The sequence below is a fragment of the Pipistrellus hanaki genome (assembly GCF_964339955.1).
Source record: "Pipistrellus hanaki genome assembly, chromosome: 3".
In the NCBI taxonomy this organism is placed as follows: domain Eukaryota; kingdom Metazoa; phylum Chordata; class Mammalia; order Chiroptera; family Vespertilionidae; genus Pipistrellus; species Pipistrellus hanaki.
Genome location: NC_140505.1, coordinates 6,533,835 through 6,557,310, shown reverse-complemented (window position 1 = coordinate 6,557,310; position 23,476 = coordinate 6,533,835). Strand labels below are relative to the sequence as shown.

At 44.9% G+C, this 23,476-nt stretch overlaps 1 protein-coding gene across 1 annotated transcript; it reads left to right on the top strand.

Moving 5' to 3' along the window:
* Nucleotides 1–87: 87 nt before the first annotated feature.
* On the top strand, nt 88–18,646 carry CASP3 (caspase 3). Its single transcript, XM_084877767.1, has 8 exons — nt 88–229; nt 8,244–8,311; nt 10,366–10,496; nt 14,618–14,746; nt 15,195–15,370; nt 15,657–15,777; nt 16,904–18,185; nt 18,370–18,646. Exons 2-7 carry the CDS (start codon nt 8,259–8,261, stop codon nt 17,131–17,133), a joined length of 840 nt encoding a protein of 279 aa, XP_084733893.1. The 5' UTR covers nt 88–229; nt 8,244–8,258; the 3' UTR covers nt 17,134–18,185; nt 18,370–18,646.
* Nucleotides 18,647–23,476: the final 4,830 nt, after the last annotated feature.

Below are 23,476 nucleotides of genomic sequence, written 5' to 3'. Positions count from 1 at the left end.
GGGCCGACCGAGCCGGAGGGGCGGGGCTGAGAAATGAGGCGGGGCCCGAGGTGGGCGGGGCCCGCGGCCAGCGGGGCGGGGCCCGCGGGATATCTGGGCGCTGGTCTCGCGGCGCCGCGCGAACCCCGCGGAGACGGAGCTGAGGGGCGGCCCTGCGGAGGCTGGGGCAGTGCGCGGGCCGTGCGGTGGCTCTGAGCCGGCTGTGCGGAGGCTGTGCGCGGGCCGTGCGGTGAGTGCTGCCCTCGCCCCTCCTCCGCGGGGCCTGCAGTCCTGGGCCCGCTCCCTCCATCCTCCGGAGCCCAGCGCCCGCTCTGGGACCAGCTGGGCCTGCAGCTGCTCCGGGAGGCGGAGGCGAAGGGCTCGATCGGGGCAGCGGGCCTTTTGTTCTGCCGCGACGGGGGTGGCGAGGGCTTGCACCGAGGCCCAGGGAGCAGGAGTCCGGCCTGGGTGGTGGGTAGGGGGAGGAGACCCGGCTGGCCGGACCGATAACTCAGAGGCCGGGCCAGGAGCGGCCAGGCCGGTGGTGAGGGGTAAGGAGGAGGCGGGCGGGAAGCCGGAGGCTGGACCCAGGCCTCGGAGGCCGGGCCGGGGGCCGAGGCCGGGGAGCAGGAGGCTGGGCCCGGGGCGGGAGGCAGCGGGATGCTTGGGCAGTGAGAGTGGCCGGGGTTGCGGGCTGAGATTTGGATGGGGAAGGGGAGATCCGGATGGGGAAGGGGAGATCTGGATGGGGAAGCGGAGATCTGGATGGGGAAGGGGAGATCCGGATGGGGAAGGGGAGATCCGGATGGGGAAGGGGAGATCCGGATGGGGAAGGTGCGGAGGAAGACGCGCGGCCGGAAACAATGTCCAGAGGGCAGGAGGCCTCGGGCAGGAGGCAGGTGTGGTGCGGCTTATGCGGCGCTGGCTGCGGCCTCCCTTTATGGGACTGGGGCCGTGGTCTCAGATATTTTCTCGCGGTAATTGTGTGGCTCAGTTTTCCCGCGAAGTCACTGGAAGCTTTAAACTCCTATTCCTTTCGAGACCTCGTGCACCCTTCCAGCTCGTCCATCCCTGTGGCTTTGTATCCAAGGCCAGGGTCACCGGGGAGCGCTTTGAACCCCACCCCCATCTCCTCTCACCCCCTCCCAGGGCCGTTCTGGTTAAAGTGCGCCTTGTTCTCAAGGCAGCTGCTGCTTTCCTTGTGACACCCAAACCAACAAACCAGTAACCAATCTTGGAAACTCTTTCTCAGCTCCTTTCCCAGTTAGCCGCCAAGCCACCTTGACCTCCTGCGAGCCCACTAGACCTGTCTACTTCTTTCTATCACACCCTAGGCTCTCTCCCCTGGTTACAGGCCTCCACACTTCCAGACCTGCTGCCCTCCCCACCCCACCCCCTATTCTTGAGAGCATGGGCTGAGGGGTCTTGACAAAATAAAAACCTAGAAAGCCATTCCTTTGCCCGAAATATAAACCCAGTTTCTTAACAAAGCCAAGCCCAGGCTGGCTCCTTGGTCCCCTCCCCCGCCTTATCTTTCCATCTGGGCCTCTTCACTTTCTACATAGCCAAGCGGATCTTTTGTTTTGTTTTTGTTAATCCTCACTTGAGGATATTTTCCCCTTGACTTTTAGAGAGAGTAGAAAGGAGGGGAAGAGACATACGCACCAATTGGTTGCCTCCCACAGCCCCAACCAGGGCTGGGAATCTCGCCTGCAACAGATACAGGCCCTTCATGGGAATTCAACCGTGGACCAACAGAGGCTCTATCCACTGAGCTAAACAGGCCAGGGCAGCCATACGGATCTTCATACTTGTTCTCTGCCTGCTACACTTGGCATTCCCTCTCTCCCTCCACATCACATTTGCTTGAGGAACCCCTATGTATGTTTCTATTTTTTTTTAATGTATATTTTTTATTGATTTTTTTTACAGAGAGGAAGGGGGAGGGATAGAGAGTTAGAAACATGGATGAGAGAGAAACATAGATCAGCTGCCTCCTGCACACCCCCACCTGGGGATTTGCCTGCAACCAAGGTAAATGTCCTTGACCTGAATTGAACCTGGGACCCTTCAGTCTGCAGGCCGAGGCTCTGTCCACTGAGCCAAACCAGTTAGGGCTATGTTTCTATTCTTACTAAAGACTTCCAAGTTTTCTATTTAATGTGTCGCTTTTGCATGTGTCACTTCCTAAGAAACAAAGTCATATCCTCTGCAGTTGCTTGTTTACTGGTTTTTTCCCGTACCCAGGGCCTGGAACTGTCCGCCCAGCAAATTTATGTGTCCTAATTATTACGCCCCATCCAGAAAAGCTTTCTGTTTCAGGATTACTTAGCAAATTAAAAGATGTGGGTCAGAGAGGAATGGTAGAGGTGAAACTTGGGGTGGCTGTAACAATGTGAGTGTGCAAGATTGTAACCGGTGCTAAGCACGGTGGTTAGACCAGCCTGTATGGAAGTGTCTCAGGGGTACTGATTTTATTACTGTCGTAAACCCCGATACTCTCAGGGTTTACTACAGAACTCTGCACACATGTATGTACAACACAAAGTTTGAATGTGTTGTACATACATGATCTCTAAGAATGAAATGTGAAGCTCAAACCATTCCTATCACAACCTGATTGAACTTTGGTTTTGTTCTGCTCTTTTGCAAAAGAAGGCTGTTGAAAGCTACCATGTATTTTAATGGATGGATGGACAGTTTATTGGAGTTTGGCAGTAAAACCTGTTCACAATAAAAAAAAAAAAAAAAAGATGAAACTCTGTACTTCATTAAATCGGTTTTGCTTTCACTATCATTATCCTGGAGAAAAGGCCTTGCCTCCTGTCTTTTCAAAGACTGCTATCTTATCTGATAAAGACATTTACAATGCTTCTTTGCTGTTCTGCTTTCAAACCTAATTTAACACAATCTCTTACTGCTTCATCCCCCTTCTAATGCTAGAAAGCAATCTTTATTGTCATGAATGGCATTGAGTCCATTCTGGTGCCTACTGTTAGATAGTTTTTTAAGTTGTGCTTCACAGATGGGAGCACTGACTGCTGTTTGTGGGACTAGGAGACGTGTGGGAACTCTTAGACGGTTAGATCCTGTTTTGTACACGTTTAACAAACAGGAATGTAATGGGGAACAGGTCCTCTGTAGTCAGAGGACCCGAGGCCGGTTCCCAAGGGCTGCACTTACCAGCTCGTCCATAAATGAGGCATAAGTAATCTCCATGCTCCATGAGGTGGTTGTGAGTATAAAACGTAGTATCAGTGACAATGCTTTGTAAGTGTCTCTGTAAATTTCTCTGCCTATATTGTTCTTGCCTTCATATTGCTAATAGAGATTCTGAATCAGGGTGGAGTAAGGTGACATTATCTGACACAAGCTTGGCCTTGCCTGGCCTCTGTCTTGTCGGGCCACTTTGGATACCAGTGAGCATTGTCTAAGCCCACATCGCGATAGGATCCTGGTCTCTCCCGTGACCCGATAGTCTCAGGGTTCGCTCCAGAACTCTGCACACCGTTGGTGTTCGGTCGGTCATTATGGGACAAATGAATCAGTACCCCTGAGACTAACTTCTCAGTTTCAGACGTGCTCTGGCAGGCAGGTGGCTGTAAACTGAATCAGCTCCTACTACGGAGGAGTGGTTCTCATCCGGGCCTTATCGGAGATCTGTGATTTTTTTAATAAAAGATATCCCAGGTCCTCCACTCCGCCTCGTTGTCATACAACATATTTAGGTCTGCAAGGACTTTCCCATTTCCCCCCTGGTCCTCCAAAAAATACTGTCTTAGGGCCTCAGAAGAGGGGAAGACAGACCCCTTGTAAGGCTGTGGCTCTGAGGTGGGGAGCACGCTAGTCTGTCTGTCTGGGTTTTGTTTGCATGGCGCAGCTAAAACTTCATTTTGTTGTTTTTAATTTTATTTGCCGGTGGTGTGTTTTCACCTTCATTATAGAATATTAAAAGATCCACTTTGCAAGGCCCAGGGACAATATCCAGTGTTGGTGCTTCTTATAAGTCCCTAAAGAAATTCAGAGACCAGCCGGGACCGGTTTGGCTCAATGGATAGAGCGTCGCCTTGGGGACTGAAGGGTCCCGGGTTCGATTCCGGTCAAGGGCATGTACCTTGGTTGCGGGCATATCCCCAGTAGGGGGTGTGCAAGAGGCAGCTGATTGATGACTCTCTCTCATCGATGTTTCTAACTCTCTATCTCTCTCCCTTTCTCTCTGTATAAAATCAATAAAATATATTTTAAAAAAAGAAAAGAAATTCAGAGACCAGATGGGAAACAATTTCAACGGCACCTTAGGCACATGATAGCAGAAATCTTATCCAAACCGTTGTGCAGAGTATGTTCTTTCTGTTTCGCTTACTAAATCTGGAAGTGGGGCAGCTTTGAGACTTTGCCCCCTGGCAGGTAATAGACACAGTCCTGGCGTTTTTCATGTTCTTTGACAGAGGCATGGTCTTCCAGAAGTCCTTCTTCCAGAAGGTTCCTGTAGAGAGAAACCGAGATTGGAAAATATGTCTTCATGACTTTATACTGGCTGCTTACCATGAAGTTGGTTATTTCACTTTAAGTAACGCAGATGCATCAGAAGCACCCTAACCATCATTTCTGTTTTCTCTGTTAATTAAAGTAAGCCTACCATGTACTATTTTTTAAAATACATTTTTACGGATTTCAGAAAGGAAGGAAGAGGGAGAATAGAAACATCAATGATGAGAATCACTGATCAGCTGCCTCCTGCACGCCCCCTACTGGAGGTCAAGCCCAGAACTTAGGCAAGTGCCTTGACCGGAAATCGGTCTGGCTATTCATTTCAGTACCAGGGTTTTGTTTTTTTCCCTCCTGGTTCATAGGTCAACGCTAAACCACTGACCCACACCGGCCGGGCTACTGTGTACCATTTCCGTGACTCTGCAGTCCGTTTCTTCCGTGTAACTTAGGCCTTTGTCTCCTCTTGATCAGAGCTTCTCGTTAGGGATTTTTGTTTCCTTCCCTGGAAAAATTAATGGTGTTACCCTTCCTGTATGTGACTAAGCTGTGTGCCCCTTGAGACAGACAGATCCTGGTTCGCACCCTGGCTCTGCCACTTCTCAGTTGCTTAGCTGCTCTAAGCACCAGTCGGCTGAACTATGAAGTGGCAATCATGATGCCTCAGCATGGTTGGGAGGACTGACCAGAAATAGTAAATAAATAATCCATACGTGACTGGGCCCGGATGAGCCTGCCAGAGGGGAGCTGTTATTACGTAACACTTTGTTCCCAACACTCACGTGACATAGGCATTGTGGTTTTCCCACCTTTTCTTTGGCTAGTTTTGGTAAATCTTATAATTTTTTTTTTTTTTTTTGAGGGATCCATATTTATCGAGATGATTCAAAAGTGAGCAATGTTAGATCTTATGTGTCATTTTGAGATTTAAAACCCTTTAGGGCAGAGACCAGGCACCGGAACAGCCTATGTGGGTGACACGTTAGCCGAGTAGAAATCGCTCAGACTGGTTATACTAATTTAATATTATTTAATATCTCATTTTGAAACCTTTGCCATTAGAACACTTCCTAACTATTCATTTTAATACCAGGGTTTCGTTTTTTCCCTCCAAATTTTAATACTTCATCATTTCAAGTCAAAATTTCAATTTTGCCAAAAAAAAACATTAACTTTTATTCCTCTGCCTTAACTCTGTAGGTGATTAATTCTGCTTTACTTCTTATCGCACTGATTTTTGAAGCTCTGACTCTCGTGCCTTTAATGCTAAGTGCTGAAAGGATATAGGGACTAGAGGAGATGAAGATTCTAAGACCGGATTTCCAGTTGTCTTATTTCCATTGGTAGACATACTTAGAACTTATCCGGGACCTAATACCATCAATATCCTGATTTGGTGGAAATAATTATGCACAGACAGAAGCAGATAGTGTTAAGTCACTGCTGTGCCAGGATATTTTTTTTAAAACCACTGTAGTATATTTTCCTATAGATGTTTTGTCATCTGAAAATGTCCTAAGAACTTAAGCTCCTGTTAGCATTGAGGGCATTAAGTTTCCCCACGGGGGATAATTTTTTTTTCCTCCTAAGATGAGATCACGAGCCCCTGCCCAGCTTGCCTGCAGCCAGGCATTAGCTAATGGCCATGAGGTAATTCGGAGTCTGACACCAGCTCCTGCAGGCAGAGGGCCCTGCCCCCAGGGGTGCGGCTGGTGCCTCCATCGGGAAAAGCAGATGGTGACAGTGAGAGAGCAGATGTGTGCCTGTCTGATGCAATGAGGATTTTATTCACCATTACCTAATCTTTTCATAGTGTGTGAAGGTCCACTGACTCTGTTGCAATATACACTGAGTGGCCAGATTATATATATATATATATATATATATATATATATATATATATATATATATATATATTATTGATTTTTTTACAGAGAGGAAGAGAGAGGGATAGAGAGTTAGAAACATCGATGAGAATCATCGATCAGCTGCCTCTTGCACACCCCCTAGTGGGAATGTGCCCACAACCAAGTACATGCCCTTGACCAGAATAGAACCTGGGACCATTCAGTCTGCAGGCTGATGCTCTATCCACTGAGCCAAACCCGTTTCAGCTGAGTGGCCAGACTATTATGATCTCTGAACACATAATAACCTGGCCACTCAGTGTATATATTACTCAGATACTAATAATGAAGGGACAAAGTATATTATGGTGTTTGTTCCTGAGAAATCCCTCTCAAATAATTAGACTCTCTTTTAAATTCTATTCTGAAGGAATTCATGTTATTTTATTTTAGCCACCAACTACCTTCCTAAAACAAAACTGTCTATCTCTGAGATCAGAAAGTATACATAGGACACCCTAGGAAACCAGACAGTCCACTGAAATCATATCTAGTCATTTTCTTTGTCCATTTCCAAGTCTTGGACGGTTTTTCCCAGCAACCCCACTGTACACATGACTTTAAGCCAATGGTCTCTGACCTCTTCTGAACTGACCTCTTGGCAAGAGCTGAAGCAGCCCAACCCTCCTGGGAAGACTTCCACGCGCTCTGGTACCCCACGTTCACCTGATTCCACCGTCACCACCACCACCACCACCATCCCCCCCCTGGCCTACTTCCTCCTGGAACCCTCTCAGTACCAGAGTGCCCGTATTTCTCCAGCCCTGAGCTGTACCTGAGATCCAGCCTCTTATCCACCTTTATCCACTGTCCAACTCCAGGTCAAACTCACATCACCACTGGCCAGAACTATTCCAGAAGGCTTTTCGCTGGCCTGTGCCCAGGCTTTACAGCTGCTGCCCTCTGCTCCGCAGCCAGGACGGTCTTCGGGAAGCAGGCTGTCCCTCCTGTGCTGAGAGCCCTCCATGGCTTCCCCTGCAGCCGGGGCAGAACCGGAGCTGCCCTGGGCTCCGAAGGGCCTGTGTGACCTCCCCTTTCCTGCTTAACCTCTCTTCGCGCCTTCCCTCCCTTTACCGTCTGAACTGGCCTTCCTGACCATGAATACACCAGGCCCTGGCAGGACCTCTGTGCCTGCTGGTCCCTCCGCCGGCCAGGGCAGCCCCTACTGGTAGCCTTCATGTCACTTAGCTCTCAGTGTAAAACTGTAATTATTCTTCCTCAGTTAAGAAAGAAAAAGATGTTGAGGAAGTCAAGGGCTGCATTACACACACCCTTACAAAGGATTATTATTATTCTCAGGTCTAATTCACGGAAACCTTTATCGGTGCAGAGGAAGCGGAGGGAGGAGCGTAACCTAATGGGGAAATGTCCGTGTTATGTATTAACTTGAGAAATCATCTTTGGAATAATGAATTGTGGGAATCTCTTTCACGTCCCGCGTGGAAAGGGTTCCAATTCGGGGTTCAGGTTCTGGAGAAGGGCCGCACACAAATGAAGAGACTTGAAGAAATTCAATTTGGCGATATGGGGGCCCAGGCGGTAGTCCAACCTAGGGGTGAACTTACCCCCTGCTCTGGCCCTGCCATCCCTTTATTGAAGCTCTGGGGAAACATCTTAGGCAACATAAACAGAAATTTACATGTAGCCCTTAGGCAGGAAATAACAGACACTTACATGGGACAAACAAGGTGGAGGCTGCTTCAGCTAACAATGTCTCAACTAAAGCGTGAGTGGTTAGAGCAATTAAGGTTGTTGGCCAGCCTTCCTGGCTTCCTGACATCTCTCTCTAGTGAAACATTTGTTTCCAGCAATGACTAGAAGGCAGTGATCAGATAGTGACTGACTTTGACTATTTTCCTTATATCCTAGTTAACAGAAGGATCCATGGAGAACAGTGAAAATTCAGTGGATGCTAAGTCCATCAGGAATTCGGACATGTGAGTATTCCCAGGGGACCCGTGTAAGGAGAGGAAGACGGTTGTGATGGAGTGGGGGAGCAGAAAGAGGAAGGGGCGCAACAGAGAGACCAGCTCTGCCTTCTACTCAATCGCTGTGTGGCTCTCCGCATGCTAACCTGTCCCCCGAGTCTCCTCTTTAAAACAAAGATCTCAGGACTGGGTAACACGGAGGGAAAGACCAGATCCATTTCTGTGCCCCTACTTGGAAGCCCTGTCCCAGAAGCAGAGGGACCTCACAGGGGAGGCAGGACTCAGAGGCTCCTGTCCCTCCCCAGACTGCTCTGCAGAGTGAGAGGGTGCATGTTGGGGGGGCAGGGGGTGAAGGGGATGTGTTTTGGGGCTCCTGTTTATTTAGGAGTTTTAAGGCTAACATGAAATACCAATTCTTAATCTGGAGAAGAATTGCCTAGTTATAGATTATCTTTTACCCTTTATTTTCTCATTCTTTCTGTTTGGGATATTCTGTGTGTTAATGCTTCCAATACCCAGCAGATAGAGAAAGGAAAGAGATAAAACTCAAACACTCTTTAATTCATGTCTTTATTATCTGTTTGGCATCTCTTGTGATACTTTTCATTCTAAAAGTTTATTTCTGGGACCCAGGATTATTATTCCGGACCATTTAGGGAATTACAGGCTAATTCTAGTACTAAATAGTAGTATTACAACAGTACTACTAACAGGTTGCCCATAAGAATTTAGCTATGATTGTTTAGTAAAGGAATTTTCCTAGAAATTAAGCTTTGGAATACGAGCTCATTTTAGAGGATTTTAATTTCTTTTTAAACCCATTCAAAATGATTTACACATTTTCGTATTTTTTTATATCATACTAGAACATAATTTAATAGCAAATTGCATGGGAGCCCAAAATAGATTTAGGTCTGTTTTAATTTTATGGTATGTATGTTTCATCAGGTTCCTAAGCCTTTTTTGAGTCTCTGCTGCTGATCAGTATGTCCCCTACCAGTCCTGCTATTTTATTATTGCCTGTGCAGGAGCATGTGCCCTAACAGGCAGCAGGAGGTAGTGGGGAATTAATACCAGGATCCATTATCTGTGTGACCTTCAACAAGTCACTCAGCTCTCAGGGTTTGAACTTGCTTATCTGTAAAATTCGGGATCTTCGCCTTTAGTTAAATATAACTAATCGCTTGTTTTTGACATTGACTTCCTTAACTTACAACTTACGGTTCTATTCTTTTTCCAGCTACTTTTTCAGAGCTGTGTGTAAGGTACAGTGCCCTCAGATAAAGTGCAGAGTGCAAGGACTGTAGATAGCGATGTTTGTCCCAGACCTGTTGTTTCCTGATTCCTCGTCTAGACCAGGGGTCATGCTTGCGCCCTTGGTCAAGTCTTATTCGAACATAACCACACCCATTTGTTTAAACATCGCCCTGGGCTACTTCGACCAGCAGAGTGGAGGAGCTGCCACGGACCCTGTGTGGCCTGCAAGCCTGAAATGCTTAGTATTTGGCCCTTTTGAGGGAAAGTTGACTGGCCCTGGTCTGGATAAGAGGTTTTTGGATAAGTGGCCTTCAGACAAGTATTTCCTATTATTTGCAATAGTGAGTCTATGTATTAATAAGTTTTTAATTTGTTCAGCTTAGAGGTTGTAAGGAACAATTTAGAAATTGTGATACATGTTGTGCTTTGAGTCATATCTGCCTTTTGTTGGTTTCCTATCATTTCAGGGTAATTTTTAAGATCTTACTCTTACCTTGAAAGAGAAACTATTTCACAAAGTTACAAAAAAATTTTTAAAGTGAAAAATGTATTTGATGGAATTTCAGTAAAATTTAGAGGAAAGCAGAGTATAGAGATTCAAACCCTGCACTCTGAAGGCCAACACGTACCTTCTGCCTTGGCGCTGGCACGGCATCTGCGTGACCTTCGGCACCTCACTCAGCCTCGAGGAGGTCATTTCCTCTTCTGCGAAAGGGATTCTACAAATGCTCGCTGTACTTATGGGCCATACGGTTGTATCCATGACAACAGCGACCTTTGTAAACTGTTGTTTGATTTCCTAACAGAAAGCCCTTCCATGGCAGCAAATCAATGGACTCTGGAATATCTTCACAAAATGACAATACTTACAAAATGGATTATCCTGAAAGGGGCTTATGTATGATAATCAATAATAAGAACTTCCATAAAAGTACTGGTATGTATCATGACCTAATTTTTTTAACTCTTCAAATATTTGTACCATTTATATTTGGTGCAATGTAAAAGGTAGTATTGGTGTTATTACACTACTGGAGGCCCAGTGCACAAATTCGTGCACAGGTGGGGTCCCTCAGCCTGGCCGGCAATCAGGGCTGATGAGGGTGGGGGGACGGCCAGCGGGGCTGGGGTGGGGGACTGAGAGGGGTTGGCTGATTCCACGAGGAACCAGGCTCCCTCCTCCCTCCTGTCTGGGTCTGGGGTGCAGGTGAACCAGATTTGGTGCTCGCAGGGTCCCAGCAGCGAGGTCTGGGTCAGTGTATGTCTTAACTCCCGGCCTAGACTTTTATATACAATATATAGGTGACACAGAATAGCCCTGACGTGGAGATAGAGCAGGATGCTACAGGCTCTACAACACAGATGAACTCCTGTAGCTAATCTTCTACCACCATCAAAATCTCTCCCTTTTCCAATACCTAGCCTCCTAGCTGAGTGTTGGCCTCTCTTCTGTAACCCTTACTTCTTTATCCATCTGTCCCCTCCTCTTTTATGCTAATGAGAGGATCACAACAAATAGTAAGCAGTAGTGTGTTTCCTTTCCAGAAACTGCAGAGTACCTCAGAGGTATTGTCTCACCTAATTTTTACAGCAATCCTGAAAAGTAACCACACTTAGATGCTAAAGGTTAAGTTCCCTGCACAGAGTCCCACAGGTAACTTAGTGGCACCTGACCCAGCTCTGAGTCAACTTCCTGTTTCTTCACGTCCTGTGCCCTGTTGACTTTTTCCTCTTCCCGGCAAAGATGATAGACTCCCTGTCTCAATGAGACCTTTCTTTTGGCCTGCTTCCTCGTAAGTTTGGATCTATTTTCTGTCTCCTTCCCCGCGTTTTAAAAGCTTGTGCTTTCAGCTTGCCATCTTCACTTCCTTCCAACCCCCTTAAACTGGTGTTCCCAGTTTCCACCTCCAGCACGGAACTGAGACTCCTGTTAGGTTCACGTGGCATGATCACTGAATCCCCTTCTCGGCCTCTACGGTGTACAGTTTGAATCTAATCATTCCTTTCGGAATTTTTTAGGAGATTAGAACAGTAACTTGTTAAAAACTAAATTCCTCACAATCCTAAAAAGCTGATTAACATCGTGATATATTGCTTGCTATTTTTTTTCCTTGATAGTTTCTATCAAAGACTAATTTTATTCATAATATGCAAGCAACATTGCATCCTGCTTGTTCTACTTACTGTAATATAAGCATTTCTTATGGTGCCATATAATTTTTTTGTATCTGATATTTTAATGATTATATAACATTCCACACCCTAATATACCATTCACTTGATTTGCAAACTTGACCATAAGAATGAACAGTTTGGCTATTTTTGTCAGTTTTTTTCACCTATTAACTAATGCTCTGATAACTTTGAATTGGCATATTAAAGCCTAATAGAATTAATTTTTATTTAAAGACACTAGAGGCAGCAGATCCGGAGTGGTGGAAAATGGCAAGGAGTGAGATTACACTGGAAAGAGAAGCAGACTTTGATGTTAGGTTTGCCAAAGAAGTGAGGAGCGATCAATTGAAAATAGATGTCTAAACCTGAGTGGAACCGTATTTACTGCCTTCATTGGCTATAAATTGAGACGCCACATTCAGCCATTAGACGTTGTGCCTCACATTGCTAGTAATGATTCCCTGCTCCTGTAGAATTTTGTAAAATTCTACAGGAGCAGAATTGTTTTATAAAACAATTTTATGTTTTATAAAAAAGGTTGTCATTCCACTCTTTCCCTAAAAACACTTAGACCAGTAGCCTGATGTTAGCCTCAGGGTGAGCTTCTCTTCTGCTTTGAGATTTCAAGGACAGGTTTTCACAACAATCCCTGGCAGTCGGGTGTTTCTCTTCTACCACTCAGTGCCCACAGACAGGACCAGAATTCAGTCACCTTGTCGCACCGTGCATGTCCAGTTGGTTGGGCATTGTCCCTGGCACAGAAAGGTTGCAGGTTTGATTCCCAGGAAGAGCACCTGCTCTGGTAGCCGGCTCCATTCCCGGTAGGGGGCATGCAGGGCCCAACCCGTTGTTTCACTTTCATGTCGATATTTCTCTCTTCCTCTCCCTTCCTCTCTAAAAATTGTTAAAAAGCACCCGCCTCCTTAGCACAGTAGGCAGCGTGTCAGTCTCATAAAAATTGTTAAAAAGCCCCTTGGAAATTATAAAAATAATATATGCCACTGAAACCGGTTTGGCTCAGTGGATAGAACATCAGCCTGCAGACTGAAAGGTCCCAGGTGTGATTCCAGTCAAGGGCATGTACCTTGGTTGCAGGCACATCTCCCAGTAGGGGTGTGCAAGAGGCAGCTGATCAATGATTCTCTCTCACCGATGTTTCTAACTCTCTATCCCTCTCTCTTCCTCTCTGTAAAAAATCAATAAAACATTTTAATGAATAAATAATAAAAATAATATATGCCCATAATAGAAATTTCAAATTAGCCAATAATTCATAATTACACTACTCATGAATAGTATTTTGGACATAAAAATATTCTTTTTTCCATTCATGCTTCTTAATTTTAATCAATTCTAAGGTGAGTTCCCCCCAATCTGAGTGCTTGGTAGAGTCAAACGGTACGTTCATGGGGAAGGGGCTGCCAAAGTGTGATGAGAGCCCCGGACCCTGGGCCGAGGCCTCACACTGGCTGTGCTACTGCGGAAAGGGCCTGAGCTCCTGTGTGCTCGCGCCTCCATCTGGACAGGCGGAGCCAGTCTGGTAACTGTCCCAGGGTGGGTGGAAGAATTAAAGGAGATTGCCCATAGCAGAATGCTGTGAGCGGTATCATTTGGTAATGGTTTGTGTTTTCATTTCTTATTTCTTAAAAAGACATTGTGAAAGCAGCGATGTATATTAAAATTGTGGGGAACATAAAATCAAAGAAATACACTTCCTCTCAGTGTGTGAGGTGTGTGTATGGTTAAATACATATAATTTTTTTCTCTAAAAAATTATAAAAAAATATATATATATTATTGCCCTAACTGGTTTGGCTCAGTGGATAGAGTGTCGACCTGTGGACCAAAGGATTCCGGGTTCCATTCCGGTCAAGGGCATGTTCCATTCCAGTTGCAGGCTCCTCCCTGGCCCAGGCCCTGATTGGGGCCAGTATAGGAGGGCCCTGGTTGGGGCTAGTCTCTCTCACATTGATGTTTTTCTCTGTCTTTCCTCCCTGTAGGAATCTCTTTCACGTCCCGCATGGAAAGGGTTCCAATTGAGGGTTCGGGTTCTGGAGAAAAGGGCCGCACACAAATGAAAAGACTTTAAGAAATTCAATTTGGCGATATGGGGAGCCACGTGGCAGTCCAACCCTAGTGGGAGAACTACTCCTGCCCTGGTCCTGCCATCCCTTTATGGAGGCTTTGGGGAAGACATCTTAGGCAACATAAACAGAAATTTACATGTAGCCTTTAGGCAGGAAATAACAGACACTTACATGGGACAAACAGGTGGAGGCTGCTTCAGCTAACAATGTCTCAACTAAAGGTTGAGTGGTTAGAGCAATTCAGGTTGTTGACCAGCCTTTCTGGCTTCCTGTCCACATCTCTTTTAGTGAAACTGATTTGTTTCCGGCACCTCTCTATCTCTTTTTCTCTCCCTAAAGATCAATGAAAAAGTATCCTTGGGCAAAGATTAACAACTACTAAATAAATAAATAAAAATTTTTAAGATTATTCTTTAGTCTTTTATGGAATGACCATTTCCCCTGGCAAAATTTTGTCTACAGTAATTTTAATGGCAACACAGTATTCCATTATATAAATGAATCATAACGTATGTAACCAAATCACCCTTTAGGCATTTGAGTTTCTGTTGTCACTGTCTAGCAGCTATTATGAAAGACATCCTGGTGACAAAAGCACACTGGCGTCTGCTTACACTATGGCACACTGAAAGCTCACATGTCTCAGATGCTCAGAAATTAAAATGACTTTGTGTCACTGTGATAAGAATAATTAAATTTATTGTGGGTTGTGTGAATTGTTCAGAAGTTCATTTCACTTCAGAGCAGTTAATCTTTTTTAAAAAATCCAAATAAAAGTAATGCTTTCTGTTTCAAGGAATGGCACCTCGGTCGGGTACCGATGTCGATGCAGCAAACCTCAGGGAAACCTTCATGAACTTGAAATACGAAGTCAGAATCCAAAACGATCTTACCCGAGAGCAGATTGTGGAACTGTTGCGTGGCGGTAAGAAGTAATTAATAAAAGAATGCCTTCCTTGTCCAGTTTTATTCCAGGACAATGTTATTGTCCAAAGTCTAGCTGTCATTATACATATAATAATTAGAAGAATTGTAGGACTATATTGTGCATAATCGTACTCTGTGTATCTTATATAGGCAGGATCAGAGTTAATCGAGCCCCTTGTTGGGTTTAGATGATATCTTAGTTCTGTTCTCAGTTTCTTAATCTTATTCCCATACTAGAGGCCTGATGCACAAAATTCGTGCAAGGGGCTCAGCCCTCGCACCCCCAGCTTCATCCGGAAAGTCATTCGGAAGGTTGTTGGGCTGTCCAGCCTAATTAGCATATTTCACTTTTATTATTATTATAGATAGTATGTATGAGATTGTTGAATAGAGCTGTGTTGGTTTTTTTTGTTTGTTTGTTTTCTTATTTGTAAACATTTTTCCAGTTTCTAAAGAAGATCATAGCAAAAGGAGCAGTTTTGTCTGCGTGCTTCTAAGCCATGGTGACGAAGGAGTAATTTATGGAACAAATGGACCTGTTGACCTGACAAAATTAACGAGTTTTTTCCGAGGGGATAACTGCAGAAGTCTGGCTGGAAAGCCCAAACTTTTCTTCATTCAGGTAATCTATAGCTGAGCAACTTGGCTAAGGAGGATGGGTGCATTGGGGGTTGATTCACTCCATTGTGGATTAGCCAAAGGAACTTTCCCTGAAGCTACTGAACTATTGCTACTGTCTTATTCACTTTAACTACCACTAGGAGATACAGACGAATCTTAATTTTAGACTTGCATCAAAGAGATTCTGCATAATTAACATCAACTTTTACATAGCCTTTACATTTCTTAGAAATCAGGGATGTGTATACACATTTAAAAAAATTAAATGTTTTTTCTCTAATGGCTAGGCCTGCCGAGGTACAGAACTGGACTGTGGTATTGAGACTGACAGTAATGCAGATGATGACATGGGGTATCAGAAAATTCCAGTGGAGGCAGACTTCGTGTATGCGTATTCTACAGCTCCTGGTAAGCAGTCACAACCCCTGGAAGTTATATGTACGCTTTAAACCATGGAGAGTATGTTCCAAAGGCTGTCAGTGTATTGATATCCATAAAAAATAGCTCACTTGTTTGTGTTTTAGGGCACCTTGACCACAGAAAGGTCTCAAAAAATGGTTTTAGCCAAGTTTAGCTAGAAAATAGACACCTATAAGAAAGCAACTTACAGTGTCATTCATGGACCTAATACCAGATAGGTTACTGTATCGTCATATAGGTCAACTCGGCACTTCACCCACTTCGTGGAATAGGGGGGAGGAATGTTTTCCAGGAATTCTTTGGAAGATGGGAAGTTAAAAAGTTAAATAGGAGTCGTACTTCGAGGGTAGAAGTGGAATGAGGCAAAAGAAATAAAGTGATACATGAATAGGTTATTAGCCTCTGCTGTGTGTGTGTGTTGCACATAGCATCATGTAAATAACTGTTGTGCGTACAGTTATTTATTTATTCAACTAACTCAGATTATCACAGAGTTTTGAAGTACAGGATAAATATATTTTTAGAGTTACATCTTCAAATATAATTTTTTTAACCTCTAGGCATTTTTTCCAAGTAAAGTATTTCTAAATTAAAAGCAGTGAACCCAATAGGTAATCTGGAAAAAGTACAATAAATACACCATTTCCCATTGTGGACTTCAGTACTCTGTAATGAGTGTATCACACTGGATTCGGGTGCCCTGTAGACAAATTCAGGACACTCAGATGTGTGCCTACATAAGCAGTTTCCTTCTTGGATGAACCAATAGTCTGGTTGAAGTCCATGCTCCTTATAATGAGCCTTCTGCCCCTGCGTCTGTGTGTTCACCGTTCTTTCCTCTGGGAGGAAGCCCGGAAGGAGAACTTTCAGCAGCTCAGTGGTGAAGCTCATCCACGGACCTTCTGTTTCCTGGTCGAAGCAACGCTGTGTGCACCGCACGTGTTTCTGTTGTTGTTTCCTTTCCCCTCAGCATCATTTCCCCGAAACTAAACCTGCCATTTATTTACTTTTTTCCTTTGATGGCCGACAGAAGTTTGTGTGTGTTTTGCCTCTATGGTTAGGTGGTCATTTAGAGTCAGATGCCCATGGCGCTGTGGTTGTGTTTGCCTTGTAGGTTACTACTCCTGGCGAAACTCAAAGGACGGGTCCTGGTTCATCCAGTCGCTCTGTGCGATGCTGAAGCAGTACTCGGACAAGCTGGAGCTCATGCACATCCTCACCCGGGTCAACCGGAAGGTGGCAACCGAGTTCGAGTCCTTCTCCTTTGACTCCACTTTTCACGCAAAGAAACAGATTCCGTGCATTGTGTCTATGCTCACCAAAGAACTGTATTTTTATCACTAAAGACATGTATGCTTTTTCTTTTTCAGTTTGGGAAAAATGATTTTATATTGTGTCTCCCCTCATTTAAATCTATTCTGGTACTCCTGGGGGTACCTTCATAGCAATAGAGCCACTATGACGCTACCTCAAACTCAGAATCGGGTAGTTGGAATTGAATTGAATTAGGAATAAGTAAAGGGTAGCAGTACAATTGTAAGAAGTGATTGTAAATCAAAAGCTCTGATAATTAGCAAGTTTTAGAGGTGCTATGCTCTGAATTTTCAAGTAATTATGGAGTTAAACATTGAGTAACAATTTTTTATATTGATATGCTCTCATTCAAGAGTATGCATTCTAGTTTTCATCAAACTATTGCAATGATGATAGAATAATGTGTGGTGACGGAATAACCCGTGTCCTAGAATTTAGGAGCCATGTGCGTGGTCAAAGGCATGAGGATCTTGATTTTGGAATCGGTATCTTCGGATGACTTAGCTATGTGTGTAGGCCATTTATCGGAGCATATGGTAGTGTTTATGCTGAACATGTATTTGTCGTAAAAAATCATGTTTGCTGTTGAAAAAGAACCTAAATATTTCACTGGAAAGTGTGAGCAATCTAAGTTGATACTCACCAGTAGGAGAGAGAACTCTTAAGGTGCTCTTCCGCCCACACGTTCTCCTGGTGTGTCCCTGAGCGGGCCCTCTGTCATACAAGGAGGCTTGGGCCTGAGCGCAGACAGCACAGCCTGTGTGATGAAGGCAGGACCGCAGGCTCCGGCTCCAGGAACAGGACTGTGTGCGTGGAGACTGCCCCCGAGGATGCTCTCCAAATGCCCGAACCAAATCAGAAATGAGATGGAAGCTTCCAAAGATGGTGAGAGTCAGACAAAAACCGGAGCGCCCTCTGCAGTAAAACACCTGAGCGCGTTCTGTTCTGCTGAAGTCTGCAATCGAAGGGAAACGGTGCTGTTATCATGGCCTACGGCTCTCCCAAATGCAAGGGCCACGGCACACGGGACTGAGAAGGCATCCGGTCTCCATTGGCGCCCAGGAAACAAGGCGAGGGAGCAGGTGCGCACACACACACACACACACCCCGCCCTGGAGGCATCCAGTCTCCATTGCTGCCCAGGAAACAAGGCGAGGGAGCAGGTGCACACACACACATACACACACACACACACACACACACACACCCCCCGCCCTGGAGGCATCCAGTCTCCATTGCTGCCCAGGAAACAAGGCGAGGGAGCAGGTGCGCACACCCACACACCCCGCCCTGGAGGTGGGCTCCAGCTCCTCACTCGGGAGGCCTGGCTCTCATTCTTCTCAAGCTTCCTTTTGCTCAAAGAAAGCAGCTCCCACTTGTAAATGACAGGTTTTGGTGGGTTTTTTTTTGTTTTTTTTTACTATGTAACTTTTTCTAAGTAAACACAGCATGCAACCAGTATCTACAAGTGTGCTCCTATATGATGATTTTGTAAAGAATTGTTACAAATTTTTATTTCAAAATATAAATTCCAACAAAATTACCAACATGGTCAAGTGTCTTTGGTTGTTTTCGTTGTTGTGCCACTAGTTGAAGTTAAAATGTTTTCTGACTAATAGCTTCCATTGGGAGGGCCAGAGAGGATGCCGCAGGACCCTGTAGTCAGAAGTTTTGAGACGTGGCAGATGAGAGGTAGGTAAGCAGACCTCTGTTCTTCCGGCCCTCGCTGGACGCTCTGTTCCTAAAATGACCGTGGCCACGAGGGTGCTGGGTTTGCAGAACCACAACCCCTAAATATGGCCATATTTTTGTTAGTTTTGTTGCTTTGTGGAAAGGTAACAGTAGAAAGGATACTGCTGAAATGGAACATTTCCCATCACCTAAGTGAAGTATGGCTAGTGGACAGGGAAGTAGAACGTGGGCTACCCGCCAGAACCCATCGATGGTCACTGAGGGCCACCTCTGGGGGGCGGTGTTGTGACAGGAAAGGTGGTCCCTTTTGATTTTATGTACTTAGAAAAGGAATGTAAGAAAGTGTAAGTGTTGCCGAAGCCGGTTTGGCTCAGTAGTAGAGCGTCGGTCTTCGGACTGAAAGGTCCCAGGTTCGATTCCGGTCAAGGGCATGTACATTGGTTGCGGGCACATCCCCAGTAGGGGGTGTGCAAGAGGCAGCTGGTCGATGTTTCTCTCTCATCGATGTTTCTAGCTCGCGCTCTCTCTCTCCCTTCCTCTCTGTAAAAAATCAATAAAATATATTTAAAAAAAAAAAAAAAGAAAGAAAGAAAGTGTAAGTGTGGCCGAAACCGGTTTGGCTCAATGGATAGAGCGTCGGCTTGGGGACTGTAGGGTCCCGGGTTCGATTCCGGTCAAGGGCATGTACCTTGGTTGCGGGCATATCCCCAGTAGGGGGTGTGCAAGAGGCAGCTGATTGATCACTCTCATCGATGTTTCTAACTCTATTTCTCTCCCTTCCTCTCTGTACAAAATCAATAAAATATATTTTTTAAAAATCTTTTAAAAAAGAAAAAAGAAAGTGTAAGTGTGGTTGTTTTAAATTTCTTCTTTTAAAATATTTTTATTGGTTTTAGAGAGGAAGGGAGAGGGAGAGAGAGAAACATCAATGATGAGAGAGAATCACTGATTGGCTGCCTCCTGCACATCCCACACTGGGGATCAAGCTCGAAACCAGGGCATGTGCCCTGACCCGAACTCTAACCCTGACCTCCTGGTTCATAGGTCAACGCTCAACCACTGAGCCACACCTACTGGGCTTCTTCTCTATAGTAAATAGATATTACTTTGAAATAAAAAAACTAAAATTCTCCTGATTGGGAATAGGAGATTCCTGTTTCCAAGGAATCGGGGGGGGGGGGGGGGGGGGTGGCATGAATAACTTTTTAAAGACTTTTAAGGCTATAGTTCTGTACTGTGTTGAGAAAATTGAGCCTATTCTAATCTCTCTACTATATGAGAAGTCTTAGGTGTGAAAAATAAAACAACCAACAACTCAATAGAAAAATGGACCAAGATGTAAACAGGCCAAGTGTCCCTTACACCCAGGTAAAGAGCTTAAGCTCCATTGTAATAAGAGAAAAATGCACATTAAACTAAGGTATCACCTGTCATCTATTAGATTGGCAGAAATCCTCAAGTTTAATGACATTCTGTTGGCAGGTGGGGAGTTAGGGGTCCTGGTAGAACACAAAACATACTCGGGAGCCAGGCAGCAAGGCAAACTATTTACTTCTACGTAGAAGGGTGTGCACACATGATCTGAAAGCGCGTGCACACACTGAGCAGGCTGTCTGCTCGGGTTTATAACCCCTGACGCACATGACCTGTCCTTGGCTCTTGATTGGAGCTCAGGCTCACAGTCTTTTGCAACTGGCTAATTCATAGGGAGGGATTGGCCTTTGCTGTTTCAAGATGGCAGCCCCCAGGGTAGCTGCAAGCCATGTGGCCAACATGGCGGCTGCCAAGTCACACAGTTCAACATGGCAGCTGTCTAAACTGTTCTTTGACAGAAAAGATGACTTGTTCATTCTCACAGGGGCGAGTGGGAAGGATGCATTGTGCCAGTGGTGGGAATGGAAATGCTGCAGTTCCCTGGGGAGGAGACTCTGGCAATACCTATCAAATTATTCACTCTCTGAAGTAGCAGTCTCACTTCCGGGAAAACAAAATGCCCATACACCTGCACATGTGCAAAATTGCATGCACAATTACTCATCACAGCACTGTTTTAATGCAAAAAAAAACAAAAAAAACCTAAAAACATGTTAAATACCAATGGTGCATGCACACAGTGGAATAGGATTTGCTGTAAAACAGCATGAGGCGGATCAGAAGTTGCCAGCATGCATGGTTAAGCGGGAAACAGAACGCTATAGAGAATATGCTGTATTTTGTGTAAAAAGGGAGTTGGGTGGAGGGAGAGAAGGTGTGGATAAGACGATGTATTTGCATAAAGAAATACCAGAAGAATTTAAAAATATATAAATGGAAATGGCGACTGCGGGCAGGGTGGAAGTGAGATTTCTCATGTTTGCTTTTCTATATCATTTTGACTTTTTAAAACCTTGTCGGGTGTTAGCTGTCTTCAAAAATGGAGTTAAAATCAAAGCAGAAGAGGGGATTGCACAAAACTATCTCAGTAACAAGAACTTGGGTCAGCACAGGGATAAGGGTGGAGAGAGTGCCTTAGTTTCCATCAGCTATGTTACGGGATTTTGTTTAGATTGTTTATTCCATGTTTTACCTCATCCTCTACAGATGTTAGATGAGAAATAACTTTCTTAATAACATAACTGGCAGCTCAGTTGGTTATAGCATCATTCCCATATGCCAGCATTGTGGGTTCTCTCTCTCTCTCTCTCTCTCTCTCCTCTTCTTGCTTTCTCTCTCTAAAACTGATAAATTTTGAACTTGAGCTTCAAGTAATTCTCGGTATCACCTTTTTAGTTGAAGGAGCAAACCATAGTATCTGGTCCCTTAGTTTCTTAATTGATTTTTTAATTGTTCCATCCTTATTCTTTGCAATATGATTATAATAAATTATCACCTGAAGGGCAGCACAACAAATATCCACAAAGGGATTTTTCATGCACAGAATCTCTACTGTTTGCTACATTAATAACAAAAAAAACTGAGGGACTGACATGTTTAGAAATGTTCAAAAAAAACAAAGGCAAGCATATCCCTTTAAAGTTGTTTTTGCCAGATTTAAACTTGGAACAAAAGCTATTAACTAGCATGTTGTAGCTAAAAGAGTCCATTATCTACACCACCCTTTGTTTTGAGGTGACTTAAATGTCATCTCAGAGACCCCATAGCCACACGCCCCACACACCATTTCCTTAGAGGGAAGCATGCCTGGCCAATGTGTTGAAAGCTAACTCACTGATTTTACCAAAATAATTCCAAACACTCATTTCTGCCTGGCAGGTTTAAGGTGCATTGGGGAGGCCATTGTGGTCGGAGGAGAATCAACAAGAGGGAGAGCAGGTGAGGTTGAGGGGAGACGGTACAGGGTCTTGTAGATGCAGTACCTGGAGTTCCACCTGAGGAGAGAGTGCACACGTGGAAGGGTGCACACACATGGTCTGGAAGCACGTGCACACAGAGCAGGCGGGCTGGTCGGCTTTATAATCCCTTACACACGTGACCTGTCCTTTGCTCTTGATTGGAGCTCAGGCTCACAGTCTTTCCGATTTGGCTAATTCAAAGGGAAGGGTTGGCTGCCTTGACTGGTTTGGCTCAGTGAATAGAGTGTCAGCCTGCGGACTGAAGGGTACCAGATTTGATTCGAGTCAAGGGCATGTACCTTGGTTGTGGGTACATCCCAAGTGGGGAGTGTGCAGAGGCAGCTGATTGGTGTTTCTAACTCTCTGTCCCTCTCCCTTCCTCTCTGTAAAAAGAGCAATTAAAAATATATATTTTTTAAAAGAACAAAGGTAGGGGTTGGCCTTTGCTGTTTCAAGACGGTGGCCCCCAGGGAGCTACAAGCCATGCGGCCAACATGGTGGCTGCCAAGTCACGCAGTCCAAAATGGTGTCTGTCTAAACTGTTCTTTGACAGAAAAGATGACTTGTTTATTCTCACACCGGCAAACTATGTTCAACTGAAAAGGAAAGGAATGATTAAAGAAGAAAGGTTTCCTGTTCGTGCTATCAAGCTGAGCTATTCTTGGCTCTATGCAATAGTTACTGATTCCATCTTCAGATAGAGTCAGTCCATAATCATGTGTCCTTTGGTCAGGACGTCTGCTTTCCTGCAGAATTTAGACAATGATTTGTAGAACAATGTTGATTTTAGCTGAGTCTAAAAGTCTGGCTCAGCCAAAATATTCAAGGAACAAGACATGCAAGGCAGTTCCTCTGGAATAGCTGGGTTTATGTCATTTTTCATAACTACAACTAAGAAATAATTTTCACAAAACAATCCCAGTTCATTTCAACTCAGTTCTCCCATCCCCATCTCACCTCCCACATTGCACTGCCTCTGTTGGGTTTCATGTGGTTTGATTAGCATCAGCCCTGAAACTGGCTAACTAGCTACCTCTTTCCCAGTGTAAAGGCCAGCTTCTCTAAAATGGGGGCAATACGAAACCGGTTTGGCTCAATGGATAGAGCTTCGGCCTGCGGACTGAAGGGTCCCAGGTTCGATTCTGGTCAAGGTTATGTACATTGGTTGCAGGTGTTACGCCCAGACTTCGTGATCCCCAAGGACCACCAGGGAGCCGAATCCGATGCAATAAACAAAAGAGCCTTTTCCATGCTAGCATGGGCTCTGTCCCACTCACGCCAGCAGTATGGCAGAAGAGAGAGCGAATTTCACCCAGTCCAGGGGTTTTACTCCAGTCTGTGGTGATGTC